Source organism: Maylandia zebra, linkage group LG7 (assembly GCF_041146795.1).
Source record: "Maylandia zebra isolate NMK-2024a linkage group LG7, Mzebra_GT3a, whole genome shotgun sequence".
Lineage (NCBI taxonomy): Eukaryota > Metazoa > Chordata > Actinopteri > Cichliformes > Cichlidae > Maylandia > Maylandia zebra.
The window spans coordinates 44,214,438-44,234,620 of record NC_135173.1 but is presented as its reverse complement, the minus strand read 5'-3'; the positions used below and the strand labels follow the sequence as shown (position 1 = coordinate 44,234,620).

The 20,183-nt window shown below is 40.9% G+C and overlaps 1 protein-coding gene across 1 annotated transcript; it reads right to left on the bottom strand.

Moving 5' to 3' along the window:
* Window positions 1-8,525: 8,525 nt before the first annotated feature.
* On the bottom strand, window positions 8,526-17,774 carry si:ch211-243g18.2 (keratin, type I cytoskeletal 18). The gene is made up of 10 exons (XM_004538213.2): window positions 17,714-17,774; window positions 14,926-15,198; window positions 14,675-14,800; window positions 14,155-14,237; window positions 13,314-13,470; window positions 11,960-12,124; window positions 11,739-11,864; window positions 10,471-10,688; window positions 9,652-9,680; window positions 8,526-9,119 (listed from the first exon to the last, which is right to left on the bottom strand). Exons 2-10 carry the CDS (start codon window positions 15,187-15,189, stop codon window positions 9,004-9,006), a joined length of 1,284 nt encoding a protein of 427 aa, XP_004538270.1. The 5' UTR covers window positions 15,190-15,198; window positions 17,714-17,774; the 3' UTR covers window positions 8,526-9,003.
* Between the last annotated feature and the right edge of the window lie 2,409 nt (window positions 17,775-20,183).

Genomic DNA, 20,183 nt, shown 5'->3' with positions numbered 1-20,183 from the left:
ATTCTTTATCATAGCTTTAATACAGAAGTAAGAATTAAATTTTTATTATACGTCTTTATTAGGTCCATTAGGTACTTATGGCAGGGGTAACTTTCACATCTGTGAATATACCTTTGTTATTTAACTATATTTATGCAGATGTTGCATTAACTTGTGTTGCCATTCGGATGATGCATTTTCAGCAATGGATTTTTTTAATAAGACAATTCTGCCTAAAAGAAACTATGTATGCTCTCAGCAGAGGCACACATTAGCTGGTTGCATGGTGAAACAGCTGAAATGCTAAACCGTGTCACAACCTGGGTCACAATGCCATGACCAAGAGTGAGATTCACACAAATGTCCCTTTAAAAAACTGTTTATTTTAAAGCAACATCCTTTAGGAACTTGAATTAACCAAGACATGTGTAGTCAGCACTGTGAGTGAGCAGGGAATGTAGTGTTGTTCAGTGAAAGAAAATTAAGCAACACACAACCAAAATCCCAAATGATTCATGAGGGAAGAGACCCACCCGGCAGCTGAGCTCTAAGGGATTTAAATTAGAGCTCAGCTGTTGCTAATGTTGCTAATTGGGAGCAAACCACTCGTCCTCTCCAAGAGCTGCAGAAAGGAACTGCCAAGTGGAGCCGATGAAAGGACATTAGGGTGAGGGTCATCACAACTGGCCTGTCTGCAGTCCAGTCACCTACTGAAAACATCTGGCAGGTTATGAAGTTGGAAATATTACAGTAGAGGCCCCAAACTGTCCAACATCTGAAAGCCTTGTTTTCAAATTGACAGCAATTGGTCTGTACAAAGAAGATTTTCATTTTCTGAATCCATGAATCTAGAAATTATTTCAGGCATATTAATAATTAATCTCGCTGCTTCTTGCCATGTAACCATGTGGCACTAGTGTGAGGCAGTTCTCAGAGTTTGTTTGTCCTAAAGTTTATCAGACTTTCTGTGTCAATTGCTTTATAACACTGTGAGCTGGCCGACAATGCATCAGCCTTGGTCTTTACAAACTCAGTGCTCTGTGAACAGGACTTGCATGTATCTGTCTTATTTATTCAGAGTAACGGGAAAAGGCGTTGAGTCAGTGGTGTTTCAGTTTTCTATACACGAAAATTGATTGATTGATTGATTGATTGAATCTTTATTTTGAACATGTTGAAAAAGTATAAAAAAAATAGAATTAAAAGAGACAAATGAACAAAACAAACAAAAGGAAAACGAGCAACCACAACTCCAAATAACGTCCATGTTCAAAAAGGAGCAGGAAGAAGCATAAGCTTATTTAATCCCACCCCTTTTCCACTATCTAGTATCAATAGACTACAGAAATACCTCCTTGTAATTACATTATATGTTATGTGTAATTTTTTTTTTTTTTTTTTTTAATATATACACATATATGTTTCTATCTATCCATACCTACGTATATACACACATACGCACATATACACATTTTCAATAACCCCATTAACACCTGAAGGATACACAACCTACAATTTTATATATATTTAATATATATATATATATATGTATATATATATATATATATATATATATATATATATATATATATATACATACATACATACACACACATACACATATATATACATATACATACACACACATACACATATATATACATATACATATACATATATATATATATATATATATACATATACATATACATATACACATATATATATATACATACATACATACATACATATACACATACATATATACCCATACCAACAAACCCGTGCATGCGCACACACATGAAAATATTAGACAAGAACACCCTATCAAATCTCTACCTTTTCCCTGTACCCTGTAAAAACCATATCCTTAAACCGCTTTTTAAACTGCGCCATGCTTGGACATTGCTTCATATCTTTACTTAGTCTGTTCCACAGCTTCACTCCACACACAGAGATGCAAAAACTTTTTAATGTTGTACGGATACGAGGATGTTTTAAATTTAATTCCCCCCTCAAATTGTATCCCCGTTCCCTTTTAGAAAACATTTTTAGAATATTGTCAGGAAGCAGGTTATTTATTGCTTTATATATAATTTGTGCTGTGAGAAAATGAACCAGATCTGTGAATTTGTTTTGTGGCCTTTTAAAACCACAGATTTCTATAAACGCTCACAGAAAATGTATATTTGTAACATGATCTCAGGAAGCCTGTTGATGTCTTATTATGTTTTTTGTTGGTCTGCTCCTTTTTATCATGCTCCTTTCCACAAAAACAAAATGTTTGACCGCTAAAAAAGTCCTCCCGTTTGAACCCGTGTAAAAGTGGCTCCTGCGATTGTTTGTTGTTACACATGGATGATACATTTTTTTATAAACAAGTTGACAGTGTTGTCATAACTGGTACCTGCTTTTGTCCTGATTTATCTTTATTTATTTTTTTGTTTGGGTTTGTTGTGACGGTTTGGTTGTAGAATCATGAAAGTGTGCATTCATATAATAGCATGAGCTTTTAAAGGATTATCATGCCAGAGGAAAAAACCCTAAATGTCACTCATAAAGATTATACAACCAAACTAATTACTAAGTCTGTGTGAACTATAGAGCTGTCAGTCATTCTAGATAATGTGCTTCATATAAATCAGACAGGAAAGACTTACAAGTACATCACCCGTCACTATAGGACCCTGTTATTTTCAGCCTATTTTTTTCTATATTTGCCTCGGCATTAGAGGAGCTACCTCAAAAATGTCTTTAGTGAAAGAACTGCAGTATGTTTTCAGTGCTTTTGAGATATTACTCAACACTTTACCTCAGTGACAACAAACATGCCCTCCCACATAATGACTTTGGGCTTCACATGTTTGCAGCTGAACCGCAGGCGTAATAACTCTGTGATAGGCCCCGGGGCAGATATTTCTTTGGGCTCTTACCACCACACTGTACCAGAGCAAACACAACTTCTCATACTCAGACTCTTTGCGCAGCAAAGTCATTGACAGAACTGCTCAAATCCAAAGTGCAATGTCCTCATCCTGCACTCTCCTCTTCTTCTTTTAAGCACCACTTTTTTCTTTTTTTTAGTTTTTGCTTTGCTTGCTGCACATAATTTAAAAGGCTGCTGCGCTGAGACACTCTCTGGAGTTTGTTGTTTGTTTGCATAGTTTGTGTTCTTGGGCATTTTGCACAAATGGCAGGGAGCAACATCATCTTCTGACTTTAAAACTTTTGAGAAAAGGTGGCAGTTTTTATCAGTGGAGTACAAAATGACTGAGTAACTACACTGAACAAAAATATAAACGCAACACTTTTGTTTTTGCTCCCATTCCCCATGGGATGGACGTAGAGACCTAAAATTCATTCCAGATACACGATATAACCATCCCTCCCAAACAGTGGTCACAAATCAGTCCAAATGTGTGGTAGTGGGCACATCTGCTATATTGAGATAATCCATCCCACCTCACAGGTGTGCCACATCAGGATGCTGATCTGACATCATGAGTAGTGCACAGGTGTACCTCAGACTGCCCACAACAAAAGGCCACCCTGGAATGTGCAGTTTTTTGCGCTATTGGGGGTCTGGGGACCCAGAACCGGTCAGTATCTGGTGTGACCACCATTTGCCTCATGCAGTGCAACACATCGTCGCATGGAGTCTATCAGATTGTCAATTGTGGCCTGTGGAATGTTGGTCCACTCCACTTCAATGGCTGTGCGAGGTTGTTGGATATTCGTGGGAACTGGTACACGCTGTCGTATACGCCGGTCAAGCACATCCCGAACATGCTCAATGGGTGACATGTCCGGTGAGTATGCTGGCCATGCAAGAACTGGGACATTCTCAGCTGCCATCTGCCCTGAACAATGTGAACCATGATTCATCCGTGAAGCGCACACCTCTCCAACGTGCCAGACGCCATCGAATGTGAGCATTTGCCCACACAAGTCTGTTACGGCGACGAGCTGGAGTCAGGTCAAGACCCCGATGAGGACGACGGGCATGCAGTTGAGCGTCCCTGAGACGGTTTCTGACAGTTTGTGCAGAAATTGTTTGGTTGTGCAAACCAATTGTTCCAGCAGCTGTCTGGGTGGCTGGTCTCAGACGATCTTGGAGGTGAACCTGCTGGATGTGGAGGTCCTGGGCTGGTGTGGTTACACGAGGTCTGCGGTTGTGAGGCCGGTTGGATGTGCTGCCATATTCTCGGAAACGCCTGTGGAGACGGCTTATGGTTGAGAAATGAACATTCAATGCACGGGCGACAGATCTGGTTGACATTCCTGCTGTCAGCATGCCAATTGCACGCTCCCTCATTGCTTGTGGCATCTGTGGCATTTTGCTGTGAGACAAAACTGCACATTCCAGGGTGGCCTTTTGTTGTGGGCAGTCTGAGGTACACCTGTGCACTACTCATGATGTCAGATCAGCATCCTGATGTGGCACACCTGTGAGGTGGGATGGATTATCTCAATATAGCAGATGTGCCCACTACCACACATTTGGACTGATTTGTGACCACTGTTTGGGAGGGATGGTTATATTGTGTATCTGGAATGAATTTTAGGTCTCTACGTCCATCCCATGGGGAATGGGAGCAAAAACAAAAGTGTTGCGTTTATATTTTTGTTCAGTGTATTTGCAACTAAAATGTAATTGACAAGAAAAATGTATAAAGCATAAATAAAGTCAGGTTTTGGTTCAGAACCATGACTGTAATTATCCTCTTTACAATACACTGAGAACAAAAGACAGTGATGTAATCTGAACGGGATTCCCCTTGATAGTTACTCCAGGTGGGCTCCTTGTACTTTCCTGTTCTCTGCGTTATCTCAGCGATCCTGTTGGACATTGAACCTTTGAATTAAACTAACTGTTACAATCCATTTAATACTCATTTCATTCTGATTTTTTTCTTTTCATTTTCTTAGAGTGAAATTGTTTTCCCAACAATGTTTTAATGGAGGAACATGTTTGGAAATTTACTTTGGCCTTCTTTAAATAAACATTTATTGCAGAAAATTAACAACAATCAATTATTAAACAACAAAAGCATTATTCACAAATCCTGCTTTCTAATCAGTGTGTTTTGATTGGATTTTGAGCCCAATTTAATATAGTTTTCTGTTTATGAATAGCTTGGGCTGTAGGCCGTGGTTTCGTTGCCTGAAAAGGAGCAACTGTGACGACACCAGCAGAGAAAATTTGACTTTTGACTGAGCCCATCATTTTCAGATATTAAGATAGTTCTGGGGATGGATTTTAGGTTAACCATTAACCCAAACATTAATAAAAATAAATAAAAAGACTGTACAGCATATACATTGTGCTCATATATGTCAAGTTAGTGAGACCATCCCTCCAGGTCTGTCTATCATCATTCTTTACTTTTAATGAGTCACAGAAATTGTGGTTCGATACAAAATTTGTGTTAAAATTTAACTGCACACCCCTAAAAATGATTAGTATTATTTTCTTCTTCATCTTCTTTTTTTTTGCTGCTCCCTTTATGGGTTGCCACAGCAAATCATTTACTTCCATCTCACCCTATCCATCACATCATCTTCTGTCACACCAGCCCCCTGCAGCACACCGTGAGTTGATGTACCCATGATGCTCTAATCTTGTCTGTTCTGGTCATTCCCAACGAAAATCATGTGGTGGCGTGAAGGAGGGATAACCAGTGAAGGTGACTATGAGATGCTGACAACGCCACCTGGAGAGGGAGTTACACCCCAGGACAGATTTCTATAGCCAATGTAAATGTTACACTAGCTACCAAGCTCAGAAGAGGTGAGGCAGATCAATTCCACAAATCAAAATGTATTAAGAAAAACTACTAAAAGCATAGAACTGTAAAATCAGAAAAGTTCTTAAGGTAGCAGGGCTGAGACTGCAAGACAGTTAATTAAAATGCCTTTTTAACAAACAATGATTAAAATGACCAGGCTGCTGCCACGATGCTACCCTAGAACAATCACGGCTCAATAAAAATACCTAAACAAAATGGTGGAGACCGGCCACTTGAGGAGGCAACCCTACAGAGAGCAGTGCCCAAGGGTGCCCCCAATTACTCACCCGTGTAGTTCCACTGCAAACCTCACTGTCACTCACACTGAAATCTAAATGGTGCAATCTACCATCTGTATGTGTACAATCTCATACATTGGGAAGGGGATTCCACCTCACGTGCCTAGCCCCTCAACAATCGGCCGCACCTCCAGTAAAGCAACAAAACAAAGCATAAAACGTTAAACAAATTAGTAAAAGAGATATAAATAAAACAAATACAGCCTAAGATACAGTTTTTTATAAAAGCAAGATTAAAAGATATCAAACAATTCCAAGTAAAAGACCATAAAACCGGGAGTCAGTCATGGCCAGTCCATAGACGCTTGTAAGATAACAACAACAACAAGACACAACAAGACAGCAGCAGTATGGCACAATCCTGTAACAAAAGAGGGAAACAGTCATCAAGGCCCACCCTACTATATGCCACATTATTGTTGTTTTGTGCCACCGTATCCAAACCATGAATCACAGAAGGTCTCACTGACATCTTGTAAACCTTCCCTTTCACTCTTGCTGCCATCTATTTGTCACAAATAACCCCTGACACTCATCTCCACCCGCCTGCACTCTCTTCCGCACTTCTCGTGTGCACTGTTACTTTGGATGATTCCTACTACTTCTGGTATCGCCATACTTTTTGTCTGGTACCACAAGTAAATGGCCTGTATTTGTATAGTGCTTTACTAGTCCCTAAGGACCCCAAAGCGCTTTACACATCCAGTTCGCTTTACATCATCCACACCTACGACTGCACAGCCACTAACAACTCCAACATCATTGTGAAGTTTGCGGACGACACTACAGTGGTGGGTCTTATCACCAACGGTGATGAGACGGCTTACAGGGAGGAGGTCAGCGCCCTGACCCACTGGTGTCAAGACAACCATCTCACCCTCAACGTCGCAAAGACAAAGGAGTTGATAGTGGACTTCCGGAGGTGCAGAGAAGTACACACCCCCATCACCATCAGCGGCGCTGCTGTGGAGAGAGTGAGCAGCTTCCGGTTCCTTGGTGTACACCTGGCTGAGGATCTTACGTGGTCAGTACACACAAACAAAACAGTGAAGAAGGCGCAGCAGCGCCTCTTCTTTCTCAGGAGACTGAAAAGATTCGGCATGAGCCCCCGCATCCTCAGGACCTTCTATCGCTGTGCCATTGAGAGCATCCTCACTGGATGCATCACCACCTGGTATGGAAACAGCACCGCCTACAACTGCAAAGCTCTCCAGCGAGTAGCGCGGTGCTCTGAACGGATAATTGGAGGTGAGCTTCCCTCCCTCCAAGACATCTACAGGAAGCGGTGCCTGAGGAAAGCGGGGAGGATCATCAAGGACTCCAGTCACCCCAGCCATAAACTGTTCAGACTGCTTCCATCAGGAAGGAGGTTCTGCAGCATCCGGTCCCGTAGCAGCAGACTGAGAGACAGCTTTTTCCATCAGGCCATCAGACTGCTGAACACGTCATAGACACCTCAGCTTCACTACTGGAACTTCAACATTATGCACTCCACACTGTACAGTAATGCCACTGTTTTGCACATGTCTCAACTCTGTACATTTTATTTTATATATTTTATTTATTGTTTACTCTATTTAATTTGTAAAATATGTGTATACACACACACACACACACACACACACACACACACGTAGAAAAATATTTAGTATACACATCCAGAAATGCATATACTATTATATATTGTACATATATTTATTAGTTTCAGATGTAGCCATTCTTGTATTTTGCTTGTTTACATTATTGTATTTTGCACAACTCTGTTGCTTGTGAAGCTCGCACACAAGAATTTCACTCACATGTGCTGTACCAATGTACCTGCACATGTGATGTGACAATAAAAGTGATTTGATTTGACATTCACACACTGGTGATGGCAAGCTACATTGTAGCCACAGCCACCCTGGGACGCACTGACAGAGGCGAGGCTGCCGGACACTGGCGCCACCGGGCCCCCTGACCACCACCAGTAGGCAACGGGTGAAGTGTCTCGCCCAAGGACACAACGACCGAGACTGTCCAAGCCGGGGCTCGAACCGGCAACATTCCAATTACAAGGCGAACTCCCAACTCTTGAGCCACGATCGCCCTAGGTTGTACTTTTCATGACTGTTTATATATTGTCCCTTTAAACCTGGCTGCACTTTATGCTTAACTTCAGTAAACTTGTTTAATTAAATAAAATCTTTTAAACATGGCCTAAGGAGCTGGGAAAGAAAAGCTATCGGATGAGAGGTGAAATGTCTTCAAACAACTTAAAGAAGTCCAGGCGCTTTTCTTTCCAATCTTCTTAGACTAAGATGACCTGGTTGAATGAGAACCTTCACAGACGTTTAACATGGCAAAGCACTTCTGTGCTGAAGAATAGCCTCATGAAGCCTTTAGGCTGACTCTAAGTTGCTCAATTCAGACTCAAAAAATCCCAAAATCTAGGCCATTATCAAAGGTGATGTAAGAATAGAGAAGGTGGACACATTGTGGATTTATTCTGTCTTTGTATTCAGAATGCAAACAGTAAACAGCAGACATGAAATTGTTGTAAAAGGAACAGAGGTTCATTTAGTAAAATGAATGTTATCGCACTAGGAATTAAACATCATTTGACTACAAAACCCTTTATTAGTAAAACAGAGTTTAGCAGTGATCAGTCAGTTTTCACACATTTCTATCTAAAAGTCAATGAACTCATGCAAAGCATAGCTTGTTTGTAGTGACGTCTGAATCACGTTTCATGTGAGATGATAGGAAACACAGGACATTCATAGTCAGTCATTACTGTACCTCCAACAATGCTCTCAGCTTCATTTTCACAATTCATGAGTAATAGGGCGGACTCTTAATTTTTCTTGTTTTTCCTTTTCTCCTTTTTTTTGAAAAAAGTTCTAACTTCTACTTATTTTGTTTATTTTAAAATTTCAGCTGGCTCTTTGCTTGTTCTATTTCTTCGACTCCTCAATCTGCTCCACTTCGCTGGACTCGTCCACCACCTTGCCGTTGACCACGGTCTGAGTCACCACCTTCACGATCTTTCTGGTGCGGACTTCGGGCTCCTCTGTGTTTAAAAGACATGAGAAGAGAATGTGAGGCTGACTAAACTAGTTTTTTACGCATATAAATACATTAAAAAAATGTAAAATCTCAGTAGTTTCACATATAGGATGATATGTGACTGCTACTAAAGCACAGAGTTTGTAAAAGTTGTGTTACCTATTCATCTCACATCACATCACACTCCAGTTTCTTAATCCAGCAGTGCAAGTCAGAGAGATTAGGACACACAACACGGGGGAAATGTTTTCAGACCCACATTAGTTGCTATAGGAGCTGAGCTGTAAGTGGTTTGTGCATTGTTTGGATATTTACATAACTATAATTATTTGTGGGCCTCCTGGGTGTGGTAAAAGATAGATATACCCTTCTGTCTGTCTGTCTGTCTGTCTGTCTGTCTGTCTGTCTACTACAATGCTGGCTCAGATCCACATTTGACTTTGAATACAATTTTCCTTTTTTGCTTGACTTATCTTTCTCATAACTTCACTTTTGGTCATTCTTTCCTTCCATAAAGTTTTCAATAACTCACTCACTTTTTGGTGGAGGAGGGACTTCTTTGACTCTGAAGGGCAGAAAGAAAACCTGTTAGAATTACCTTTCAATTAAAGCAAGACTAACACAATCAAAGCAATCATTTAAAGGGAACTTATATATATTTTATAATAGCTGGTTTCATGCAGCTTTATTTCAGTTTTTAGCTCTTTTTGATGTCAGTGAGAGCAGATATCCTTAATATAGTCACCTCAGGCACACAGATCTGGCTGTGAGTGCAAAAGCCCCACCCATTTGTTGTTCAAACCTTCGGTTTGTTAGGGGCAGCCAATCAGAAAAACACTGCCCTAAAAGGACTCTTAGCATGAAACACGCCCGGACACTGACAGCAAGCTTCAGTTTCTTACAACTTGCTTATCATTATATTTTTTTGTGATTAGGTTTTATAAACAACGCAGTACAGTTTACACTCTCGTCAGTTTTCCTGTCTGTTGAGAACATTGCCACAGTAACAGTGTTCTCACCAAAGCTGACATCTGAGAACGGCTACACCCAACAATGCCAGGCGGCAGGCTAAGAAACGCTTGATGTAAGATGATCATACAGGTATTGTGATCAAGGCAACAGTGTAGCCAAATTATCCCCATTCTGACTGAACATCAAACTACAAGGATGCACCATAATCTCTGAGTATATCAGGTGTGTTATTGTCCTTCTCTAACTTCTTCACTAAAGTTTCTGTGTTACCTGCTGGCCAAAGCTAACATACAGATTTATTTTAAAGGGCTGGGTAAAGCATACTTAATTATAATTTCCCTTTGAGACATGCGCTACATCTTTATTAGTATTGCTATACTTACGAGTCCTCTCCCTCCAGCAGGCGTCTGTAGGTGGCGATCTCCATCTCCAGGTTTTGCTTGATGCGAAGAAGCTGCTCGTAGTCGGTCTTGGTGCGCTGCATGTCCAGCCTGAGCTGAGAGAGGTCCTCCTCCAGCTGGTTCAGGGTGACCTGCAGCCGCTCCATCTCAGCAGAATACTTTTGACCCGTCTCACCGAGGTTTCCCTCCAGAGCTGCTATCTGAGGAGCAAAAGGGAACAAAACAAAGCAATCTATATCCGGAATTGCCGTGAATATTCCTCATAGTCGTGATATCAGTATCAAGTTAAAAAACACCGGCATGTCCACCGGACATGATAACCCTATGATTCTCCTCATAACAGTGACTCTGCTGTGTTGTGTTGTAACCAGCGATCAGTAATATGATGACATAGTAGGTCGCCTGATTCTGAAATTGCTTCCCAAGCCCATATCAACAAACTCCTGTGAACGGACAAGTCCTTGGCACCTAAAGCAAACATTTGCTGCTCAGACACAATTAACCCACCTCGCCACTGAACCTCACCCCATACTATTTTGCAACTGAATGTGATATGTCCCTGCACGGTAAAACATGTTTACTGTCAACACAGGATTAAACGAAAGAAAAACAAAATGATTTTTTCCCAGAATATAAGATGCAGTGGTCTGGAAATGTACAAAGAATGTACACGAAACTTATCTGGACATCTGTAAGGATTTTCTGTTGCTGTTGGACAAATCTCTTTCTTTAATACAACACCATATTTCAGTGCGGCTTTTTGAAAAGTTAATACTCGTAACCATAAATTTAGAATCACGCCTGAGGTGTGTTTGCACTGCTCTTGCGGGTATTAGGCTATGTTTGCACAACTCAAAATGGGTTTTTTTAACCGAAACACAGACACGTCACTCTTCTGCCTGCAGAAAGGAAAAACAGCAGTGAAGTAAGACCACACCCTCACCTACACCACAACCTTTCCTAGGGATGGGCGACTTTTCTTGCTGTAGTCACTGTGTAGACATTCTCTGTCTACACAGTGACTTTTTCAATTCGATTTTACATACAGTCAAATGACAGTAAGGTGCTTTGTATTTAAAGGTAAATACACTAACTGGGAAAATTCCAACAATTAGACAACCCCTATGAGCAAGCACAAGACAGTCGGAAGGAAAAACCATCTAACATGACCAGTTGGTGATGAGTGGAAGCTAAAGGAATTTACAGTATGTCCGTGCGCTGTTTCATCTTGCTGTTGCATCCCAGCTCACCTGTTTGTGCAGACTCTCCAGCTCCACCTCCAGGGTCTGCAGGAAGCGCTGCCTCTCGGTCAGCTCTCCCTGAGCTCCCCTCAGAGCCTCGTTGCTCTCCTTCACCTCATTCTGCATCGTCTCCAGCTGGCAAAGAAGTGTTTTCTGTGACCTTTTGTGTAACTTTGCGAGGACCATTCAACATTATTACAGTGATTCACACTAGATATTACTCCCCACACCTTCTTGCGATACCACTGCTCCGCCTGTTCCTTGTTCCTCTTCACAATGCCCTCATATTGGGAACGCAGCTCGGACAGAATGGTGCCCAGCTCGGGCCCGGTGGCAGAGTCCACCTCCACGTTCACCTCATCTCTGGCAATACGAGACTTCATCTGCTCGAGTTCCTGTAGGCACACAGGAGATTGTTTTTATTACATTGCTCACATTGTCATTTTTAAACCAAATTATTTTAGTTGCACTGTGTATTAAATGTCACTTCTAATTAAATGTAACCAACACTGGTTTCCACAGTCAGCATATGAAGAAGGCGTGGAAGAGATCGCTGAACCCTACACCGCAGAGTGACAGAGAGGATGTGATGGCACTTTAATTATTTAGATGTTTCTCATAAATACTGAATGGGAAAGAGCTCAGCTTACCCCTGGCCTTTCAACTTGCACACAAATAATCCTGCTCAAGCATGCTTGGTGGATTTCTTTCACTCTCTCTTCTTTGTTACATTGTTCTCTGTCACTAGTCTGTTTTATTATTTAGTAGTGTATTACTAAAGCTCTTGATATATGTTTATACACATTTTTCTAAACTTTATTGGGCAACAAACTTGAATTATAGTTCATATATTTCATGCTTAGTCACTGAATTCTTGCTTAGGGTCTATCTAATGTCCCAATGCTCCCCAAAGAGACACTGCTTATCTAAATGAGTTGCCATATATTCAACAAAAAGGCATAGATTCCAGAGATTCACATTCACAAAGCAAGCACCACATGGGTAAAATACATAAAAATTAAGAATATGTGATCTGTTCTAATAATCTACTCTTATTTGGTTAAATTCATGCTGAATATTTGCAGCAGTTCATTGTTTCATTGTGAAAATGAGGTTTTAAAAACCTCCAGTCTCGGACATATTGCTTCTTTCTTTGCATCACATTATTCTAGTGGCCTCTAAGTGGCACTAAATAGGATCTACACAGTCTTGTTTCAGTAAAAGGGAGATCAGTTCCTCCTTTGGTGTGAGGGGGTAAGTTTATCTTTGCCTTGGAGAACACCTCGGATCAGCTGACTGGACAGAGAGAGCAGGTGTGAGCAACCAGATCTACCTGCTGCTTTTGTCCACAGTAACCAGAGGACCACCTATCGCTGCGCTCTCCTCAACCACACATCGTTTTCTGTCTATGTTGGCGCTAAAAAAGCCCACTGAGTCCACCAAAGTGGGTCAAGCGTGTTTCAAGCAAGTGTTTGTGAGGGCAGGCTGGGGAAGGGAGAGGGCCAAAATGAAAATGAGACTACACAAATGTCAAGTAGTGAGAAGAGAAAACGAGAACATGGGGATGGTGGCAAACACACTAACCTCTTCATGGTTTTTCTTGAGGAAGTAAAGTTCCTCTTTCAGGCTGTCCAAATCTCCCCTCAAAGAGGCGATGATCTGCTCGTGATCGGTCTTGGCCTTTTTCAGGGCAATACAGTCTCGCTCCACAGACTGACACATCACCATTTCAGTCTCCCATCTAGTAGTTTGGAAAGACGAGCAGCATCGTATATTACAGTAAACTTTTATTCATTACCTCCACAGATAAACTGCTTCCCCCCCCCCCCCTTGTTTTTACTGCGGTAGAAACTGCCTATGGATATGATTGGATATGACATGTTTGCAGGAAAAAGTACTTTAATGTTTTGTTTTTTCATAATTAAAGTTAAACATTTGCATTTGTGTTGCTGTACTTCTGCTTCTGACTTCCCTTTGCATAATATTTATTAGTCAAAGTAGTAAGAAATGCCTATGCAGTCAGGAAGTCTTACAAAAGTAGCCTGAAATTAATTAATACAGCAATAAAAACTCAAAGAACACAAACATTTTCTAATAATAAGAAAAACTTTGTATTAAATATACATTTACTGATATATACTGATAAATATTTGGCTGTATGTAATGAAAACTGTATGTTAGCTGACATACTATCCTTTTTATGCTTTTTAGTGTTCCTACAGTAATCTTTTAATTTAATAATCAGTACTTAAATAACTTTTTCCAAAGAACGCTGTGTTAATGTGCAAACATTTTTTTGTTGATTGAGCAAATGTTTGACCAAAACATGACAGAGGCGTCAATGACATTATTAACAGAAACATCTCTTTGTATCATTCTGCGAAAACAGCTTTATATCACCATGGTGCAATCATTAATCACTCACTTGATTCTGAAGTCATCGGCAGCCAGTTTAGCATTATCGATCTCTAGCATGAGACGAGCATTTTCCAAGGTCTTCTTCCTCACCTGATAAATATTAACATAGGTCAATAATAGCATTAAATCCTGGACTAAAGCTTATATAATATAATTTAACTTTAGTGTATGTTCATGTTACCTTTGTGTGTTACACTAATAGCAACAAGGTTTCTAAATGATACATTAAGAGTTGGATTTGTTCGAGCTTCATTGAACTGTGACTAATTCTGTTTTAAAAAGCACAAAACAATCATTAACTCTGGCCTGGCTTCTTTTACTACTTGTTAACTAGAAGTATGAGCTGATTCTGCCTGTGATGACTCTCCTAGTGCACTTCCTGCTAAAATAGATCTGATATTTGCATGAATGTTTTGTCTATGTAAAGTGATCAGTCATTATAACCTTGAGCCTTGTTTGCCCCTTCTAAACTCAGATCTTATGCTGACCTGACATTTTCCCCTGCCTGCCTGCCACTCGATGCCTACCTCTTGCTCAACAGCATGAGCTTGGGCCATCATGGAATCGAGGTCATGACCTTTGGGAATGCGTTCGAGCATCAGCTGCTTAATTTTCATTTCCAGATCAGCGTTGGAGCGCTCCAGTGAACGCACCTGGAGGATACAAAGAGCCACAGAGAAGGGAGGACACAGGTTAATGATCAAAGTCTTTCAGCTTACTGCTTGTGTTATTTCCTGGGCTGATAACGTAACAGTGGAGTGCTGTGTTATTGTCAGACCTTGTCCAGGTAGTTGGCCAGACGGTTGTTGAGACTCTGCATAGCTTCCTTCTCATTGGTGCTGTTGCCATGCAGTCCGTTAATTTGAAGGCTTGCTGGCCCGTTGAGATCCTGGCTGATGGAAGCTGAACGGGTGAGCGGGCTCGCTACAGCGAAAGACACAGAAGCCCGAGAGCGAGCACGGCCGGTGTCCATCAGCGAACGGCTGGAAAAGGAGGGCTGACGGCCAATAGAGTAGCTTTTCATTGAAATACTGGAGGCCATGATTGGCGGCTGTGAAGGCGTAAAGAACAAAGCAAAAAGGTTCGGGGGTTAAACAATGTTGTGTTTCAAGCCAGTGGTTCCCAACCTTTCTGATATGCCTCACGGCCCCTTTATCAACTCAATTTAAACTGGATCTGGACAGCTTTTACCTTACAATATCAAGGTTTTGCAGTCATGTGACCACTAACCGCATGGCGTTAACTTGTCTAGCATTTTTTGTAAATGTGACAAATGTCAGGTCAGTTGAACAAGACGCCAATTACACAGCCCTGGACACCATTGGTCGCAAGGGCAAAATGTGTATTCCCCAACCTGATGGCAAATGGTCGCTGGAGGTTGATGCTAGGCCTTGCCCCGTCAGCCAGCGACAGATCTTGCCAGATACCCGACCATTTGGCAAAAAGCTTGATTTTGTTGGTTGGTAGTTTCCGTGGAGCATGTGCTCTTGAGTGCAAAGATTCACTAACTACTCTCTGAGCGCCTTCAGAGTAAAAGCTGCACCTTTTGAAACGTGTTGGTTGGGGCAACGAAGTACAAATTTTACTTTAAAGATGAACATTCTTCGTTTAAGGTTTGCCTCAAACTTTTAAAACTTCTACTACTGCTCGGCAAGTATTTTGTGACTATTTGCAGACAACTGGCACCTTCCAAGCAAACTACAGGCAACTGTGGCAATCTGCATTAAACATTAAAAAGGTAGCCTCCTCTTTGCAGCTGATTTCATACCGACAGCCAGCGACTTCCAGCAAACACTCGCCAACCAGTTGGTAAATAGATATTTTTTTCCTCAAGACTGACTAGAATAACTTTAATGACAACTTTTAAATGTGTTTTATTTATTTATTTATCCATCCTATAAGTTAACAAGTGAGCAGCTTAAACTTGATTTTAGTAGTTCTGTGCTATTAGCTGACAGTTAGCTATAATGTTAGCTACTAATCTCAGCCAGTTGTTTGTATTTAAAGCATATGTACATTTATTTTGGTTGTGTATTTCCATTGCTAGCCATTACTTTTAGTTGTCTTTAATGCTGAAACCTGCTCTCATCTTACATTAAATGGTTAATTTCTGTTATTACATATTAGCTAAGTTTGGCTATGTAGCATGACTTACCCTTGGGGTACTTATACGTTTATTTTTAACTACGAAGACAAGACGGAGGAAATGCATAAACTTGAGAAACAGAACCAGAGCACAATCACAGAGGTTTAGTCTCTTACAGGTTCATATCTTCGAAGAGAGCAGATGAATGTTTAAATTACACACATCATAACTTCAAAAGCCAGTCTGTTTGACCTTTGGCAGTCATTTAAATGTAGTGTTGCATGAGATCCGGTTGTAGAAAAGCTCTTTTGTGATCCTTGAGCAAATGTGCTTTATTCTAGCATTTCAGCAGACTTTGATGGAAATACAAGTAGGGTCTTATATTCAAGACCACTGATCGCCCACTGAAAATGATGAAAGGAGTCTTTCAATGAGCGTATGCACGGCTGCCTCGTGGCTGTTCATCCTAAGCATCTGCATCAAGAGATGACTGACTTCGTGGCCGGAGACTCTTCAGTCTGTCAGTCTCAGCTCTGTGCAGACATAATTCAACTCAAGTCAGCATAAAATCTAAATGCAAATGACCACAGCTCGGCTATGGGCTGAAGAAGAGCCTCTCACTGAGACTGTGGGACTCTCACATATTCTTTTACGTCTGATAATAAGATGTGTTTTATATTCAAGAAGAGACTGATAGAGGATTTCTAAAAGAACAGAAGCAAACAGAGAAGGATACAGGTGTCTATGCGCCTTCAAATGGCACGTCTTTGTAATCGGTTTTTAATGATCAATGATGTTACTGTCAGTAATATTAGTACCAACGCAACAACGCAACAGGTGTTCATGGTATTTCCTTGACTTTACAAAAGGTTAACTGTTTTTTGGATGTCAAACGTAGTGAAGGACAGGGTAGCTTTGTGTGTGTGTGTGTGTGTGTGTGTGTGTGTGTGTGTGTGTGTGTGTGTGTGTGTGTGTGTGTGTGTGTGTGTACGCTCGCAAAGTTTCAGTAGCAGATTAGCGGTCAAGGGAACCTCTCTGTCTCTCTGTCACTTGATCCTCACAACACCGTTCCCACAACACTACAAAGGACCCAGCAGGAGACAGACAGTCCTTGTTCAGATGAGAGATAGAGCTTGGGAAAATGATCTAGAAAATATTCAGAGTGAATTCCAGCAACACAACGGGACACGCTGTACAGCAGGAAATGGGCATTTTATAATGTGGGATCATCATCACGCTATCAACTGACTAATATGTGTGCTGACCATTTGAATGAAACTGAGCAAGAAGTTTAGAAGTTTTATTTGGATTCATGTCAGTGCATTATTATAATTATTCCATGATAACAACCTTATTACTAATTAAATGTATTAAACAAGCAAGCAAAACCACTAATTAATATTTACCTGTTTCATTTAAGTCTGATTCCTAAAAATAAAGAATAAAAGAATAAAACCAACAAGATATATATTCTCCTTACCAGGACTTTGTTCAGGTAGAGTCAGTCTACGATCCAGAAGAATGTAGTAGGCTCTGTTTGCTGCTGATGCTACAGGTGTGCTTATATGCAGGTGAGCGGGAGTGGGAGGATCTAACTCTCAAGTAGAGGTGTGTTTAATGCACCTGAAGGTCTTGAGAAAGGTAGGGTGCTCTTCCCACTCATGCCTGCTCACTTTATGTCTTTGTCATTGTTATTTGCGTTTAAACTCCGATGAAAAGTGAACAGGTAAACTAAACGCAAGACATAATGAAAAAACCAGGTGCTACATTTTTGGGAGGTGATGGTAGGGATAGGAGCTTTAGATCTCCTCATAAACCCGATAATATGTTCTATAGATTTCTGCAGACACTCATGGAGTCATCGGGTTTCACAGCATCAGGCACACATTTAAAACCACTATCAGGCAGAGTGAGTAGCACTGTTTATCTCAGGAAAATGACACCTGTAAACATTACTAGCAACATGCAGGCAGTTCTTAAAATTGCTGCGTTGAAGCAGGAAAAACGGGCAGCATAGTTGTTGATGGCTGAAACTGCAAGACTCTTGGTCAGATCATCTCCAGAATGGCAGGTACTACTAAAAGGATATAATAGAAAGAAAGCAGAACGCATTGCAACATACCAAAAGTTCTTATGCTAACCTCTTTCCTAAGCGCCTATAATTGGCATGTGTGCTCAACTTACCACCGATCAATGAAATAGTATGAGTTGGTCTGAGGAATTACATTTTGTTTTAATTCATGCGACTGACAACAAACGCATGTGTGTCATTTATTGAGAGAAGAGGTGACAATGTGATGCAGTACAGGAAGAAGCCAGGTTGACAGGTGCTGCTAGGAAACCTGGCATTCATGTGGCCGTTACAGTGACTTGTGCTCATAACTGAAACAACAGAAGTCCTTGAATGTTCATAAATGGTTTGCAGAACATAGTAAAGAGTTGAAATTGCCTCAAAATTCCCAAGACCTCAATCTGAACAAGCATTTACGAGATGTGTTTGGAAAAAAGTAGTATAAAATCATGGAGGCCTCACCTTTAAAGTCACAGGATCTACAGCTAATTCCACTTGTCTGATACCACTAGACACCTTCAGCAGTCTTGTGGATTTCATCGTTTGTTGGTTTAGCATAGGGAAGAAGTTGACCGAGACCTTTCTGTGGCTCTGATCTGTATAGTTTGAGAGGGACACGCACAATATTCAGCAGAAATGATTTTCATTTTGTGGCTAAGTGGTGGACTTCTATTTTGGTCTTTTTGGGAGTAATACGAGTCTCACTGGCAGCTAAATGATCCACTGTGGTCATTCTTTTGCCGATGACTTTGCATTTGTTTGTATCACCTCACTGATTGCAGTCAGTTATTGTCATTCCCAGACATATCAACACTATCTGGCCTGTTCCACAAACTAAGTTCATGTCACCTCATTTAGGTGTGTTAGTCCTGTGTTACTGAAACAACGTTCAGGCCCAGTGTTTCCGCTTTATAAGCACAATAAAATTTTGCATTAAGAGAATCAGTGATGTTCACTGAAGAGACTTGAGTTTCATATGTCTTTTGTTTTAGGTTTTGGGTTTTTTGCTGTTTGGTCAGGCGTAAACACCAAAACTACTTGGTTGTAACTAGGGAAAGCCAGGGTTTGGGTAAAAACAGACTTCCACCATATAGAAAGCCCCAAAAGCCTCCAAGCATGAAATTTTACAAGTAAGCCTACATATTCTCACGGCTACAAGAGCTGCCCTGCATGATCACCTACTGAATGACGCTAACAGATGATAACAGTCATTCCGTGGGCTGATAACCTGTCTGCTGGGTAGCAATGGCTTGTTGTGGTTGAAAGTAGTGAGTAAAAGAGCTGCGGTGTAAAACCATAAAGCAGTGAGCACAAAGATGCTCGCAAGGCATTACAATAATTTTTTATTAGTGATATAAAGACATTGATTAGAGTAACTTTCTGAGTAACTAATACTCCTTAACCAGCATATCCTCAAAACGTAGCTACTGTGCTGTTCAGTTTCCACCTCTCATCACAATAATGTGTGTGCTCTCATGTGTCTGTGCTATTGAATATCTAATTAGCCCCACCAGCCTTTTACCGCTAGCACGTATGTGTGCGAGGCTCCACCTGTGGATCTCTGCAACCCTCCTGCCCTGCAGTCACTCATCCTGCTGTAACTCAACCCTCCTTCTCCACGCTGGAGATGAAATATTCAAAAAGTCACTCAGAGAAGGAAAAGCTGCTGGTGGAAGCACTTATACACAAATGTGGTAGAGGATGAGAAAATTAGCCAAACGATCAGTGCTTTCTGTAATTGGTGCACTGAGGAACAAGACAGAAAAATGTTTCAGTGTACTTAAAATTTTAACCTCTAAACTAATTGTGTATGCGTTCTTTACTATGGAAGCTCCTTTTCATGCTTATACCCTCAAATTCCCACAGAGGAAGAAAGACC